Source organism: Symphalangus syndactylus, chromosome 2 (assembly GCF_028878055.3).
Source record: "Symphalangus syndactylus isolate Jambi chromosome 2, NHGRI_mSymSyn1-v2.1_pri, whole genome shotgun sequence".
NCBI lineage: Eukaryota > Metazoa > Chordata > Mammalia > Primates > Hylobatidae > Symphalangus > Symphalangus syndactylus.
In genome coordinates this window covers 129,315,862-129,331,324 of record NC_072424.2, presented here as the reverse complement: position 1 = coordinate 129,331,324, position 15,463 = coordinate 129,315,862, and the positions used below count along the sequence as shown (strand labels likewise).

General features: G+C 45.3%; 1 protein-coding gene across 2 annotated transcripts in view; it reads right to left on the bottom strand.

Annotated features, from left to right (window-relative positions):
* ARMT1 (acidic residue methyltransferase 1) overlaps window positions 1-15,463 on the bottom strand; it is a 172,199-nt gene that overhangs the window by 19,638 nt on the left and 137,098 nt on the right. For both annotated transcript variants that reach the window (XM_055267480.2, XM_055267486.2), the window contains 3 exons: window positions 15,229-15,429; window positions 7,758-7,931; window positions 2,314-2,556 (listed from right to left, as the gene is read on the bottom strand). In XM_055267480.2, coding sequence (XP_055123455.2) covers window positions 2,314-2,556; window positions 7,758-7,931; window positions 15,229-15,429 — 618 coding nt within the window. The remainder of the gene's footprint in view (window positions 1-2,313; window positions 2,557-7,757; window positions 7,932-15,228; window positions 15,430-15,463) is intronic.

Sequence of the window (15,463 nt, the reverse complement as noted above, 5' to 3'; positions counted from 1 at the left end):
AGCAGCTGGTGCAATGTCCCAGCCACATTAACTTTAGGATAATATTCATGGTCCTTTGGATACAGGAAACAAACTCCCCACTACCATCACCCCAAATGGTTAGAGCAGATGGTATTTGCAGCTAACTGCATTTCTTTGGGTTTAAAATTTATTTTTGTTCATGCAATGCCATCTTTAGGGGATTCTTCTCTCCCCTCCTTCTTTCTGAGATGATAACTGGGTGGAGGAAAGTCCTTGTGATTTTAGAAGAAGTGATTCTGGCCCTCATGCTGCCCCTGAATCTCTCCTATATCTATTATTTGACTCGTGAAATTTGTCAGGGTCTCTCACCAGAGTCAAGGCCACATCATTGGTCTCAGCTAATTCAAGGCTTGGCTGTAGCTGCTATTGGGCCACAGCCTAGGTGATTACCCCAGGGCCTCTGATGGCGGGTCACTTTGTCCCTCAGTTGAAAGGAACACCCCCATCTGCTCCTGTAATAAGCTCTCCAGCTTACGTTTCAGCTGTCATCCATATCCCTCACTAGTGAAAATGGAACTCCAGGCTCCAGGGAATTGGGGTGCAATCTAGGACCCCAAGATTCATCACCTTTTGCAGCCCCTTCCAGCCAGGGTTAGAGCAGCTGATGCTATTCCACCCTACCCCAAATCCCTGCTAAAGGTCATCTCAAGTTGTAAAGGGACTGTTGAGGGGACTTACCTCTGATATTTCCTCCCCACCCATGGCACCACCTCAGTTGCTTTCCCTTGCTTCCCCCCTTCCTTGTATTCAGATATGTGCCCTTCTCTGGGGGGTGCCCATTCTCCCCTTCTCCAAGGAAGTACACTTCAACTTGGCAGTCTAGCCCCAATGGCAGAAGGGCTTCAGCAGGGAAAAGAAAACTACTCAGAAGGGAGACTACAGTGGAAAATATTTTCTAAAACATGGTCCCCACTATGCATGTTCAAGGGCTGGCTTAATTCCAGATTCTTTTTCCCTGCTTGTCTGTTTCCAGATTCAGAAACCTTCCAAAAAGCAGTTTCAGAGCATTGTCTGCAAAGAGCCAGGATGTTACTGTCCACTGTGCTTGCAATTTGCACACATGCTGAGGATGATGTATGCATATTAAGTTACATATTATTGCCAGTGGCACACATGCATGACACGTAAATCTTTTGATTAAATTCTTCTAAGTTTCCATTTCTTTTTGCTCTGCCTTCGTTAGAAGTTGAACACCTTGAATATAGGAACTGTCTCCCCAGTTCTGGTGACCTTCTCCACTGGACTTGGTAATGATGTGTCCCACAGAGCACAACATAAATACTCTTGCCTGCCTGACTCTTTTCAGCAAACAGTTGTGCCTATTTTCCCATTTCTTCCTAAGCAAATTCCAATGTGATTAATCCCTCTATCATCACTAATAGCAGTCACCAACACTTTGGAGAAATGTATTTCTTTTCTGGACTTAAAACATCACCACTTTTTGGCCAGGTGCAGTGGCTCATACTTGTAATCCCAGCACTTCAGGAGGCTGAGGCAGGCGGATAACTTGAGGTCAGAAGTTGGGGACCAGTCTGGCCAACATGGTGAAACCCCATCTCTACTAAAAATATAAAATAATTAGCCTGATGTGGTAGCGCACACCTGTAATCCCAACTACTTGAGAGGCTGAAACAGGGGAATCACTTGAACCCAGGCAGAATTTGCAGTGAGTGAGTCGAGATCATGCCACTGCACTCTAGCCTGGACAACAGAGTGAGACTCATTCTCGAAAAAATTTTTTATAAGGCCAGGCGCAGTGGCTCACGCCTGTAATCCCAACACTTTGGGAGGCCAAGGCGGGCAGATCACCTGAGATCAGGAGTTCGAGACCAACCTGACCAACATGAAGAAACCCGATCTCTACTAAAAATCAAAATTAGCCGGGAGTGGTGGCGCATGCCTTAATCCTGGCTACTCCGGAGGGTGAGGCAGGAGAATTGCTTGAACACAGGAAGAGGAGGTTGTAGTAAGCCAAGATCACGCCATTGCACTCTAACCCTGGGCAACAAGAGCGAAACTCCTCCTGAAAAAAATTTTAAAAAAGAAAACATCACCACTTTTTGACTGACTTTTCACCTAGCAATGATGGCTTCACTTCAGATATTGAAGAGACAGTAAATGGATGTGTACTCTGATTTGTGTCATTTTTGCATTTTTCCCATAACTCTAGAAAATCAGAGGAAGCTTTCATCTTTCTTCTTCTGGCGTGTCCCGATTAAGCTGTCATTCTTTTGCATAAAACATTGACAGTAACCAGCAAAAAGCAATAACAAAATGGAGCCAAGCACTTGCCTTCAGTTCATTGGTGTCAGCCAGTTTGGCTTTGAGCTCGGTGTGCAAGTCTCGACACGTGTTCAGCTCTTTCTGCAGCCTCTCCACCTTCTTCTGCAAGTTCCTAATGGTAAGATGCGCGTTGTCCCTCTCAACCACCAAGGCCGTGCGTGCCTGCTTCTCCTCCTCCAGCTGGGCTATTTTCTGCCGGAGGAGGCTCATGTGTAGTTCTTTGCTCTCCAGTCTCTCTTTCTGTGTTTTTAGCTGGTTTGATGCAAACAGGGATTTTTTTTTAATAACTGAACAATAGTAAATATAAGTGAGTTACCCAGATAATGTTGATCTCTATCTACACCTCAATAAGAGTAATTTGTAAACCATCAAAAAATTCATGGGATTCCTTTTCTTGATTGCATTTTTTTTTTAAAGTTTATTTTTAACATTTTATTTTTTTTTTATTTTTTTTTTTAGCCTATCAATACTTAAAAGATTTAATGTAGTATTATGATCAGGGAACCAAATTATTTCATCACCTCCCCTCATTCTTCTTCTCCCTCCTTTCAGACCATTTTTTCTCCTAGCTTCTCCTTTTCCCTTGTACCCTCTTGAAAAATTTTTTTTTTAATTTTTTTTGCACACAAAAACAATAAACATTTTCTAAAAATACATACAAACAAAAAGATGCGTATCAAACATATTAGGAAGGTTGCACATGGGAAGTCGGGGAATAGAAATGGGGGGTGGGAGTTAAAATAAATGAGAGAGGGACTTTATATGGATCAGTGATAATAACTCAATCCTCTATTTGACAAAGAAGAGGGAGAAGGAAGAGGAAGAAAAAGAAAGTGGGATAAAGGATCAGAAAGGGAGGAAAATAGAAAAAATTAGAGTATGACTCCAGGGTAGACCTGTTTTGTTGTCACTGAGTTGGTTGGTTGGTTTGTCTGTTGTATTTTTCATGTTTCGCCAAGTTGGCCAGACTGGTCTCGAACTCCTAGCCCGAAGTGATCAACCCGCCTCACCCCCAAGAGTGCCGGGACCACAGGCGTAAGCCACCACGTCCAGCCCCCACATTGCTTCTGGCCTCCGTGGTAGACCTCCCAGATGGAGCGGCCGGGCAGAGGCACTCCTCACTTCTTCCCAGACACGGGGCGGCCAGGCAGAGGCGCTCCTCACTTCCCAGACGGGGCGGCCAGGCAGAGATGCTCCTCACTTCTTCCCAGACGATAGGTGGCCGGGCAGAGGCGCTCCTCACTTCCCAGACGATGGGTGGCCGGGCAGAGGCGCTCCTCACTTCCCAGACGGGGCGGCCGGGCAGAGGCGCTCCTCACTTCCCAGATGGGGCGGCCAGGCTGAGACGCTCCTCACTTCCCAGACGGGGCGGCCGGGCAGAGGCGCTCCTCACTTCCCAGACGACGGGCGGCCGGGCAGAGGCGCTCCTCACTTCCCAGGCGATGGGTGGCCGGGCAGAGGCGCTCCTCACCTCCCAGACGATGGGTGGCTGGGCAGAGGTGCTCCTCACTTCCCAGAAGGGGTGGCCAGGCAGAGGCGCTCCTCACTTCCCAGACGGGGCGGCCGGGCAGAGGCGCTCCTCACTTCCCAGGCGATGGGTGGCCGGGCAGAGGCGCTCCTCACTTCCCAGACGGGGCGACCGGGCAGAGGCGCTCCTCACTTCCCAGACGACGGGCGGCCGGGCAGAGGCGCTCCTCACTTCCCAGACGATGGGTGGCCGGGCAGAGGCGCTCCTCACTTCCCAGATGGGGTGGCCGGGCAGAGGCGCTCCTCACTTCCCAGACGATGGGTGGCCGGGCAGAGGCGCTCCTCACTTCCCAGACGGGGCGGCCGGGCAGAGGCGCTCCTCACTTCCCAGACGGGGCGGCCGGGCAGAGGCGCTCCTCACCTCCCAGACGATGGGTGGCCGGGCAGAGGCGCTCCTCACCTCCCAGACGATGGGTGGCCGGGCAGAGGCGCTCCTCACCTCCCAGACGATGGGTGGCCGGGCAGAGGCGCTCCTCACCTCCCAGACGATGGGTGGCCGGGCAGAGGCGCTCCTCACCTCCCAGACGATGGGTGGCCGGGCAGAAGCGCTCCTCACCTCCCAGACGGGCGGCCGGGCAGAGACGCTCCCCACCTCCCAGACGGGGCGGCGGCCGGGCAGGGGCTGCAATCCCAGCACCCTGGTAGGCCAAGGCAGGCGGCTGGGAGGCGGAGGCTGCCGCGAGGCCAGACCACGCCACCGCACTCCAGCCCGGGCAACACCGAGCACCGGGTGAGCGAGACTCCGTCTGCAGTCCCAGTACCTCGGGAGGCTGAGGCGGGCAGAGCACTCGGCGTCAGGAGCTGGCGACCAGCGTGGCCAACATGGCGAACGCGTGCCTGCAGCCAAAGGAGAAAAAGCAGGCAGCGGTGGCGCACGCCGGCAGTCCGGCGCAGGCAGCAGCGAGCCAAGTAGATTGCAGCGTGGGCCACAGAGGGAAAGGAAAGAGAGAGAGAGAGAGGGAGGGAGGGAGGGAGGGAAGGAAGGAAGGAAGGAAAGAAAGAAAGAAAGCGATTGCATTTTTTATTCATACCCTTTCCAAGAATTAATTGCGTACCTAAAATCTGAGACAAAAGAGCTCCAGAAAATGTGTGGAGGAGTCAGCTTTCCACATCTGATGCCCTCTGACATTATGTGCATCATCATAAAAATGTAAAATTACTTTTAAAAAACTCCTCAGATTAGTTTATCAAGAGCAGAATATAAGAAGACAGAGAGACAAAATCCTGTCCAACATCTAATGGCCACAATATCTGCACTGGCATTTTCTGAAATAAGATACAATGCAAGTGAGTACTGTAAACCTAGACTGGCTCATTTCAATCCCTTAGAACTGGAATAGGTGGCCCCCAACATGAGAGTGGATATATATCAACTTTTTTTTTTTGAGACAGGGTCTCATTCTATTGTGCAGGCTGGGGTGTAATGGCATGATCACAGCTCACTGCAGCCTCTCCCTCTCAGGCTCAAGCAATCCTTCCACCTCTCAGCCTCCCAAGTAGCTGGGACTACAGGTGCATGCCACCACACCCAGTTGATTTTTGTATTTTTTTGTAAAGACAGGGTTTCACCGTGTTGCCTAGTCTGGCCTTGAACTCCTGGGTTCAAGAGGTCCACCTGCGTCAGCCTCCAAAAGTGCTGGGATTACAGGTGTAAGCCACCACACCTGGCTGAGAGTTGATATATTTTTAAAGTAAGATATACCAAGGAGATTTTTAAGTAAGCTTTGCTTTAAATTTTTGCTTATACATATAAAATCTTAGAAATAAAAGGGACTGTAAGAAGGTTTCTTGGTCTTTGTTATATGCCTGGCCTATAAGGTCCACAAACTAAGCAGAGGATAGGTCCTCAAACATCATTTATCATTGGTAACCAAACTTAAAAAAGGAAATTAGAGTGATATTTAAGTAAATGACTATGGACTCTAGAGGGGGAAGAATCTTCCTGGGCTCCACATGTCACAATTAGTAGATGGAATATTAAGTACAGAAACCTCTGTCATCTGCTATAAACATCAGAATCAGAATCATATATTATCAAGTGTTCAAGCTGAAGACTATCAAAGTTCCCCTAATTATCTACTCTGCACTTGTAAAGTGGTAACAGGTGGAAAGACTTATTGAAACGCTGCTTTGAGTATCCTGCCTAACAGTGACGGCTGTGTCCATACCCAGATCATTTTTGAACAAGGCCTTTTTAATATTTCTCTAATCAAATTCCCTTTCTTAAGCTTCTTCATGTCAAATTCCACTCCAGGCCAGGCATGGTGGCTCATGCCTGTAATTCCAGCACTTCGGGAGGCCAAGGAAGGCGGATGACCTGAGGTCAGGAGTTTGAGACTAGCCTGGCCAACATGATGAAACCCAGTCTCTACTAAAAATACAAAAATTAGCCAGGCATGGTTGCAGGTGCCTGTAATCCCAGATACTCAGGAGGCTGAGGCAGGAGAATCACCTGAACCCGGGAGGCAGTAGTTGCAGTGAGCCGAGATCGCGCCATTGCACTCCAGCATGGGCGACAAGAGCGAAACTCTGTCTCAAAAAAAAAAGAAAAGAAAAAAAAATTCCACTCCATTGCAATTTTACACTGGTAAATTCTATAAACTGGTAAGTTTAATAATTATATAATTATTAAGAAGTAACAATTATATAATTGAGAAAAAGTATCAGTTATCTGAGTAGAACTTTGGAAAGAATGGTAGCTGAATTTTTATGCCTCTAATGGTAATAGGGTTTGTATGCTATCTTTTATAAAATATTTCTCAAGATATGGTAGTGGAGAAGAAGCCAAACATGAATACAGCATCTTTTGTGAGCCAAGGGTTTGAAAATATTATTTATTAAAAACTAACAACTCCTTGGGGTATATAGCATCCCCATCTTAAATATGAGGAAACAGAGACAGAGAGGTATGTAATTTGTTCAGGGTCACACAGCTTGATGGAACCAAGTTGGGAGCCCAGATGTGACTCATTATACAGCATCTACACTGGAATTGTATCATAGCATTTTTCTCCTAAGAACTATTATAAGAATACATCTGTGTTTTCCTATTTTTTTCCCCAATACCAATAATTACGTAACTAATAATTATATTTTATCCCTTTCATCCATTCATTCATTGATTTAGTCTAAACTGTTTCTAACTCTTCCTTTGAGTGAAGAAAAGTAAGCCCTTCTCTCTCTACTAGAATTTCTAGTGCAGCTGAGCTTATAAATGCAGAGGCTGCTAAATGTCCCCCCAGTTCTCCTCTTCTCCCAAAGTAATAGAAACTGTGAATTTTTTTCTAGCTAGGTAAATGGCAACCCAGAGTAAAGGCTACATTTGCAAGCCTCCCTTGCAGCTAGGTTTGACCACCAAAACATATTCTGGCCATGGGATATAAACAAAAGTTCATGTGGCAAATTCTGAGTGCCTTTTTCAAAAGATGCCTCTGCTTGTTCTTTTGCAGCCCTATTCCTCACTCCTTTCTTCTCTTCTATCTTGAACACAGATATAATGGTTCTGGGCACCATCTGGAACCATGAGAATAAGGATCACCCTAGGGATGGGAAGTGAATCAGCTGAAATGAGCCTGGTTCCTTGAAGACTTTACAGAGGAGAGTTGCCACACCAGCCCCAAACTTCCTGTCTCCAGGAATTTGTGTGAGAAAAAAACAAACAAATAAACAACAACAACAAAAAACTTCTACTTGCTTAAGTCACTGTCTTTGTGGGTACCCATTACACACCGTGAAACACGACCTTAGGTGACAGATACACTTACCAACTCTTCAGACTTGAAATTGAGCCTCCAATACTAAATACATATTTTTATAAGATGCTTCCTAGCTACACTGGTAAATATGGTGGCAGTACATTATTTTTCAATGTTTCAGTTTTTCAGAAATTTCTTCTCTCAATACTAGCAAGTTTCAATATCCCCTACCTTTCTCTGCAAATTGTGGGCAATGGTCTTGTTCTCAATGACTGCATTGCTCTCAAGACGAACCAGCTGCTCTGTTCGAGCTAAAACCACGTCCAGCCGCATGTCAAAGCCAAGTTCGGCAGCCATCTGGTCCAACTTCATTTTCTGAGAAAGCTGATCCAGAAATTTAAGATACTAAACCCAAGAACAGAAACGAAAATGGGACATGAAAGTCAAAGTTAATGGGTGATCTCACAGAATCTCTTCCTCTTTCTCCCAAGCTTACAGGTCATTCTCCTTTGCAGAGAGCATGGAGCAGAGCATGGACTCTGACCCACATGTGGTAATAAATTCCTGAACCACCCTGCCAGTTCCCTGCCTACCCCTTGTCTGAATGCTCTTGACTCTCCTAGCCCTTGATGTCGATGTTCAATCGAATATTATATACTTTTCTTTTTTTTTTTTTGAGACAGAGTCTCGCTCTGTCGCCCAGGCTCGAGTGCAGTGGCACAATCTCGGCTCACTGCAAGCTCCGCCTCCCAGGTTCACGCCATTCTCCTGCCTCAGCCTCTCCGAGCAGCTGTGACTACAGGCGCCCGCCACCACGCCCAGCTAATTTTTTTTGTATTTTTAGTAGAGAGACGGGGTTTCACCATGGTCTCGATCTCCTGACCTCATGATCCGCCCGCCTCAGCCTCCCAAAGTGCTGGGATTACAAGCGTGAGACACCGCACCCGGCTATATACTTTTCTTAACTCTGCCAAACAACACATTTGGCAATGTTTGATGACATCTTCATCTCTCTGCTTTGACAACCTGCTGATGCAACCACGCCCCTCTCAGGCTAATGTAGCCCCTGGGATCCACCCATTGATATGGTTTGGCTGTGTCGCCACTCATATCTCATCCTGAATTGTAGCTCCCATAATTCCCACATGTTGTGGGAGGGACCTAGTGGAAGATAATTGAATCATGGGGGCAGTTTTCCACATACTGTTCTCATGGTAGTGAATAAGTCTCACGACATCCGATGGTTTTATAAGGGGAAAACCCCTTTTGCTTGGCTCTCGTTCTCTCTCTTTGCCTGCCACCATGTAAGACATCCCTTACTCTTCCACCATGATTGTGAGGCCTCCCAAGCCACGTGGAACTGTGAGTCCATTAAACCTCTTTTTCTTTATAAATTACCCAGCCTCAGGTATGTCTTATTTATTTATTTATTTATTTATTTATTTATTTATTTATTTTGAGACAGAGTCTTCCTGTGTCACGCAGGCTGGAGTACAGTGGCTTGATCTCGGCTCACTGCAGCCTCTGCCTCCCAGGTTCCAGCAATTCTCCTGCCTCAGCCTCCCAGGTAGCTGGGATTACAGGCACGCACCACCATGCCTGGCTAATTTTTTTGTATTTTTAGTAGAGATGGGGTTTCACCATATTGGCCAGGCTGGTCTCAAACTCCTGACCTCAGGTGATCCACCCGTCTTGGCCTCCCAAAGTGCTAGGATTACAGGCGTCAGCCACCATGCCCACCCTATGTCTTTATCAGCAGTGTGAAAATGGACTAACACACCCACCCATGCACCTTCCTTGGGAATTTTTCCCACCTAACTGGGCCCTGGCCTCAAAGGTGGTCACTGGCAACTTAGCCAGTTGCCACTTTACTCTTCTTAGGCTCCACAGAGCACTCCAAACTCAAAGCTCACCATACAAACAAAATTTTGAACAACATTTCGGGGTCTTTTCTATTAATTAAGATGTTTTAGAAAATGTCTTTAAAATTGTTTAATGCAGGGCCAGGTGCAGTGGCTCACGCCTGTAATCCCAGCACTTTGGGAGGCCAAGGAGGGCAGATCACGAGGTCAGGAGATCGAGACCATCCTGGCTAACACAGTGAAACCCCGTCTCTACTAAAAATACAAAAAAATTAGCTGGGTGTGGTGGCGGACGCCTGTAGTCCCAGCTACTCGGGAGGCTGAGGCGGGAGAACGTTATGAACCCAGGAGGCAGAGCTTACAGTGAGCCGAGATTGCGCCACTGCACTCCAGCCTGAGCGACAGAGCAAGATTCCATCTCAAAAAAAAAAAAAAAAAAATTGTTTAATGCATCCAAGTTAAATGAACACCTCCTCCCTAAAGCAGAGCTGTATGAAGGAAGTCAAGGTTCATATTTTAGCAGTCTACGGTTAGAAAGCTATTTAAAGGTTTTCCTCTACTTGATTTCTGTGGTTTATCTGGCAAGTCCACACATAGGACAATGCTTACTAAGTGCTTGCTGGATGAATAAATCAATCAATGAGCTTTCTATATCATCATTTTATGATTTGGGTTTTATCTTTGATATTTTCTTCTGATTGCAATAATTTATCCATCTGGCATTTTCAGGCAATTAAATGTTTAAATAGGTACAATTTCCTGCCAACTGAAGCACACCAGCTTAAAGCCCAGAACTAGCTATGTTTTAATTATCAGGATGAAATTATTTATAAGTGTATATTTTCCAATTTTGGCAAATAGCAGACATATGAATACAATTTTATCTCTTCTTTATAAGTCACAGTCATTGCAAATATCACTTATTGCACTATGCTACCATAGTGCAATACCATAAACTGCTTTTGTCTCTACATCCTCAGGTTATTACTTTTTAATGCTGTATCAGCTATCTGGAATTTTTCATTTTTAACCTGTGTCTATGAAAGTGACCTAACTGCTATTGCTTGTATTTTACATAAAACAGAAAAGTACCTTTTACATGACAGTATGAAACCCTCTTTCTTTCTATTTCTACATATGACCCATCCATTTAGTAGGCCAGGACTACAACAGGCAAAAAGAGATTAAGACAAGACCAAGCCAAGACCCCATAGAGAAAGTTTCTATCTCAAGGATTTTGTCTATATTTCAAAAGATTAAGGTTACTAGAAACTTTTAACTTCATAGAAATGAAGGATTACTGTATATATTGTTCATTTGAATCACAGTTCAGCATAAATAAGAAACTGTGCATTCTACTGTCTGAGTCTGCCTAGATTACCTGCATTTAGCATTTAAACTCTATGCAACTTTGCTTTTCAATTTACATGGTACTATCCATCCTTACCAGAACGTGCATTTCATATGCAATTAGTGACGGAAAATTCACCATGGACAGAATTAGCTTACATAATTTGCTTTCATAACTGAGAGTTATTTGGACATAATCCCAATTAAAATTAATGATTCATTTACAGTAAGGGAAGGGAAGAAATAAAAATCCACCTGAAATTCTTGCCTTTAATATATTTCTTCCATAATTCAAATAATATTTATTGACTCTCTAGGCCCTGGAGAAACACAGGAAAAAATAATTTTTTCTGGCCTCAAGAAGCTTGGTATATTTGGAGAAGAAAAAACTTAAAAACAATCCAATAATGGTAAAAAGGACCATGAGAGAGGCAGATGCATGTTGCTTGGAGGGCATAAGGAAAGCTAGGTAAGTCTCTTAGGGAAGACTGCCAGAGGAAGTGGTATTTGAGATGAATCTCGAAGAGATTGCTGTTGCCAGGTGAAGGAGGTGAGGAGAACATTCTCTCGCTGAAGATGGCTATGGGGAATGTGGGAGGCAGCTGGAGGACGCCAGAGGAGTGCTGCTACGATCTGCATGGATGTCTTTAGGCCCCGTAATCACCGCAGACCCCACCAGGGTCCTGCCGCTCCCAGAAGGCTTCTGAGTTTGCCCCTGCTGGCAGGAAAAATTGCAGGGGAGAGGGAAGATGGAGAGGCCACCCGGCCAGCTCACAGAATGTGAGGCCATGGAAAAAGAAGGAATCTGTACCTGATCCTGGGGGCCCCAGAGAACCACTGACCAGTTTGAAGATAAAGAAAGATAAGATTAGGCATACCTTTCATTAAGACCTCCCTGGCAGCAATGAAGAGAGTAAATCTGAGGCATAAAGAACAATGCAGGGAGCTCAGTTAGTAGGTTGTTGCCCTAGTCCGTGTTAATGAGCACAATTCTCAGAGCCAAAGCACAGCTGCTGGATATAGAGATGGGGGAGGCACTGGAGATCTAGTAAGGAGACAGGATTTACAGTGCTTAGGAATTGATTAAAAAGAGGGAAGTGTTGAAGATGGCGTGGGCAAATGGAGGCAGATTACCACCATGACTGAAGCAGGAGAGGGACAAATTTGAACAGATGTCATTTCAGTTTTGAATGTATTTTGGTGTTCACGGACCATGCAGGTGTAGCTGTCCAGCAGGCATTAGTGGCTTCCAATTTACATTACCATACTCAGGTGCAATATTTCATTTTGTTTGGTTGTGATTGTTTTATTGTGTTCGTTTGTTTGTTTTGAGAGGGAGTCTCTGTCACCCAGGCTGGAGTACAATGGCGCAATCTTGGCTCACTGCCACCTCTGCCTCTCAAATTCAAGCGATTCTCCCGCCTCAGCTTCCTGGGTAGCTGAGATTACAGGCACACACCACCACACCTGGCTAATTTTTTGTATTTTTAGTAGAGATGGAGTTTCACCATGTTGGCCAGGCTATTCTTGAACTTCTGACCTCAAGTGATCCACCCGCCTCAGCCTCCTAAAGTGCTGAGATTATAGGCATGAGCCATCATGTCCGGCCTGTTTTTGTTGTTGTTGTTTTTGAGACACAGTCTCACTCTGTCACCTAGGCTGAAGCGGTGTGATCTCAGCTCACTGCAACCTCCACCTCCCAGGCTCAAGCTATCCTCCCATCTCAGCCTCCCAGGTAGCTGGGACCACAAGTGCGTGCTACCATGCCCAGCTAATTTTTGTTTTTTTTTGTAGAGATGGGGTTTCGCCATGTTGCCCAGGCTGGTCTTGAACTCCAGAGATCAAGTGATCCACCTGCCTTAACATCCCAAAGTGCTGGGATTATAGGTGTGAACCAACAAACCCAGCCAATATTTCTTTACAAAATCAAATTTTCCACCATCACACCTTTACAGATATCTAATAGAAAAAGCTCCCTTCACTCTCCCAGACTTCTCAAATCTATCCCCTATTTCCATTCACAAAACCACTACATGGGTCAGATCTTTATTATCTTCTGAACTGGACTAGTTTGAACTGGACTATCTAACTGGACCAGTCAGGGAGCCACTGACTGGGCTCCCTACCTTCCCTCAGCTGTGTCCAACCCTTGGAATGCAAGGACTTTTTTGCTTATCTGTGGTGGCAGATATGTCAAAAATTATGCATGGTTGTTTTTTGTTTGTTTTGTGTGTGTGTGTGTGTGTGTGTGTGTTTGTTGTTTGTTTGTTTGTTTGTTTTAGCTTATCAGCTATCACTACTGTTAGTGTATTTTACGTGTGGCCCAAGACAATTCTTCTTCCAATGTGGCCCAGGAAAGCCAAAAGGTTGGACACCCCTGCTACCCTCTAAGCCAGTCTGACTTGAGGGAAATCTTTCTTTTACTCAGAAACCTTCTCCGGCTTCCCATTACCTATGCAGTGAAGCCTGAGTCATTAGACTGACCTATCCCGATGATTCCTACACCTGCCTCCAGTGCCATCTCACACCTTTGGTTTCACCAAGTATCATGTCCCAGGCTCCCTGCACCTCATTCATTTCCCGAGCCATCTTTTCACACCTCCATTTCTTCTTTGTTCCTGCTGTTCTTTCTGCTTCAAATTTCTTCCCACCTCTTATGCCTGACAAATTCCTACTCATTCTTTAATGCTCCCCTCTTCTGTGAAGATGGCTCACTTACCGCACAGAAAAATTCATTGCTTCTTTTTCCAGGTTTCTGTCCAATTTTATACCTGTCTCCATCATGGCACTAATTGTACTATTTGCACTAGTTGCACTATTGCACTATTGTACTATTGCCCTAAGTGCACTAATTGCACTATTGTACTATTATGCCCCGATCTCCCTGTCTCATCTGCTAGACTATCTTTGCATATCCAACCTCAATGCAGGCATGATGATTCCTCAATGTTTTAAGTACAGAAGAATGAAAAGGAATATGTTACTTGAGTGTAGATGTTTCAACTTCAGAGTATTTTTCATGCCAAATTCTGCATTGAGGCTGTTGAGCCTGTGTGCCTCCCTTTCCCTTCCCACGCTCCCTCCTACGGACTCTTTCAGTCCACACTTTTCCTCCCCATCCTGTCCAGCAAAACCTCTCTTTGATCTTGTTTTTCACAGCCACTGCCTCATGCCTCTCTTCTCTTTGGTCACCAGACTTCACACTGGTCTACTAGGAGGTTGCTCCCCTTCCTCTCAAGTCTCCCCTCAGCACAAAGCAAACTGGCTTCTGCTCTCCACCACTCCACCAAAACTGCCTCTCAAAGATCACTGACAATCTCCCCCAGTTTGAATCCTCAGTGCAGGCCCCTTCTCTTCCCGTTTAACTCTCCTCTCCCACTGGGTGATCAGCGCCATTGTTTCTGAGACTCTGCATGCCACAATCTCAGCTCCACTGGGACATCACACTATCTTTCTAAAATACTGCAATGTGGCCGGGCGCGGTGGCTCACACCTGTAATCCCAGCACTTTGGGAGGCCGAGGCGGGCAGATCACGAGATCAGGAGATCGAGACCATCCTGGCTAACACGGTGAAACCCCATCTCTACTAAAAATACAAGAAATTAGCCAGGCGTGGTGGTGGGCGCCTGTAATCCCAGCTACTCGGGAGGCTGAGGCAGGAGAATGGTGTGAACCCAGGAGGTGGAGGTTGCAGTGAGCCGAGATCACGCCACTGCACTCCAGCCTGGGTGACACAGCAAGACTCCATCTCAAAAAAATAAAAATAATAAAAATAAACATAAAATGAAATAAAATACTGCAATGCTCACACTTACCACACTTCATATTCTACAGAGTAAAGAACACTCCATCTTCATAGTCTAAGCCATTCCAGTCTTTTCTCTTGCCACAGACCCACCAAGAATAAATAACATGTTCCAGCCATGTAGGATTCACCATTTTGCACTCTCTTAATATACCATGCGCTTGCCAGATTTCATGCCTTTGTTCAAACTGTTTCCCCTATAGTATCTGTCTCCTCTCTCCACTATAATCCGACTTATCTTTCAAAAATGAACTTAATTATCTCCTCTCCTATAAAATCTTCCCTTTATCTAGAAGCTCCCACAGCACTTTATTAATTCCATACAACATGTATAAACTTATAGTATAGCAAATTATCTAAGTATCTGCCTCCCCTGTTGAATTATGAGCCCTTTAAGATCAGTAACTGTGTATTATTCATATTTTAGCTTGCCAAACCTTTAGGACCTCATATATGATAGGCATTCAATAAATACTTGTTGAGTTTAATTAAATTAACTTGAATCAAGGAAGCTCCAAACCCACTGTTCCTTGAAATTGACTTAACCAATTAAGTCCAGGACTTAACCAAACTAAATACTGTAAAATTAACCAAACTAAATACTGTAAAATTCAGAATATTTTCAGGTAAAATTTTGTACTACAACAGATGCTTCCACTCATGGTCATGCCCTCAGGTCATTACTTTTTGTTTCTCAAAATTCAAGTTGTCTCGCAAAACACCTCCAGAAACCAGCTCTGCCTCCAGGCGTGTCAGCTGACCCTGAAGAGTCTCCAACATATTCTCTGCTTTCTGGGCCCTCTGGAGAGCTTTCTGGTGAAACCCAGACTCCTTTCCCAACTGTTCAACAAGCTCAGATATTTGGGCTTCAAGCTGGGAGACCATCTGGAAACAAAGAAACAGATCAAGAATAAGCCTT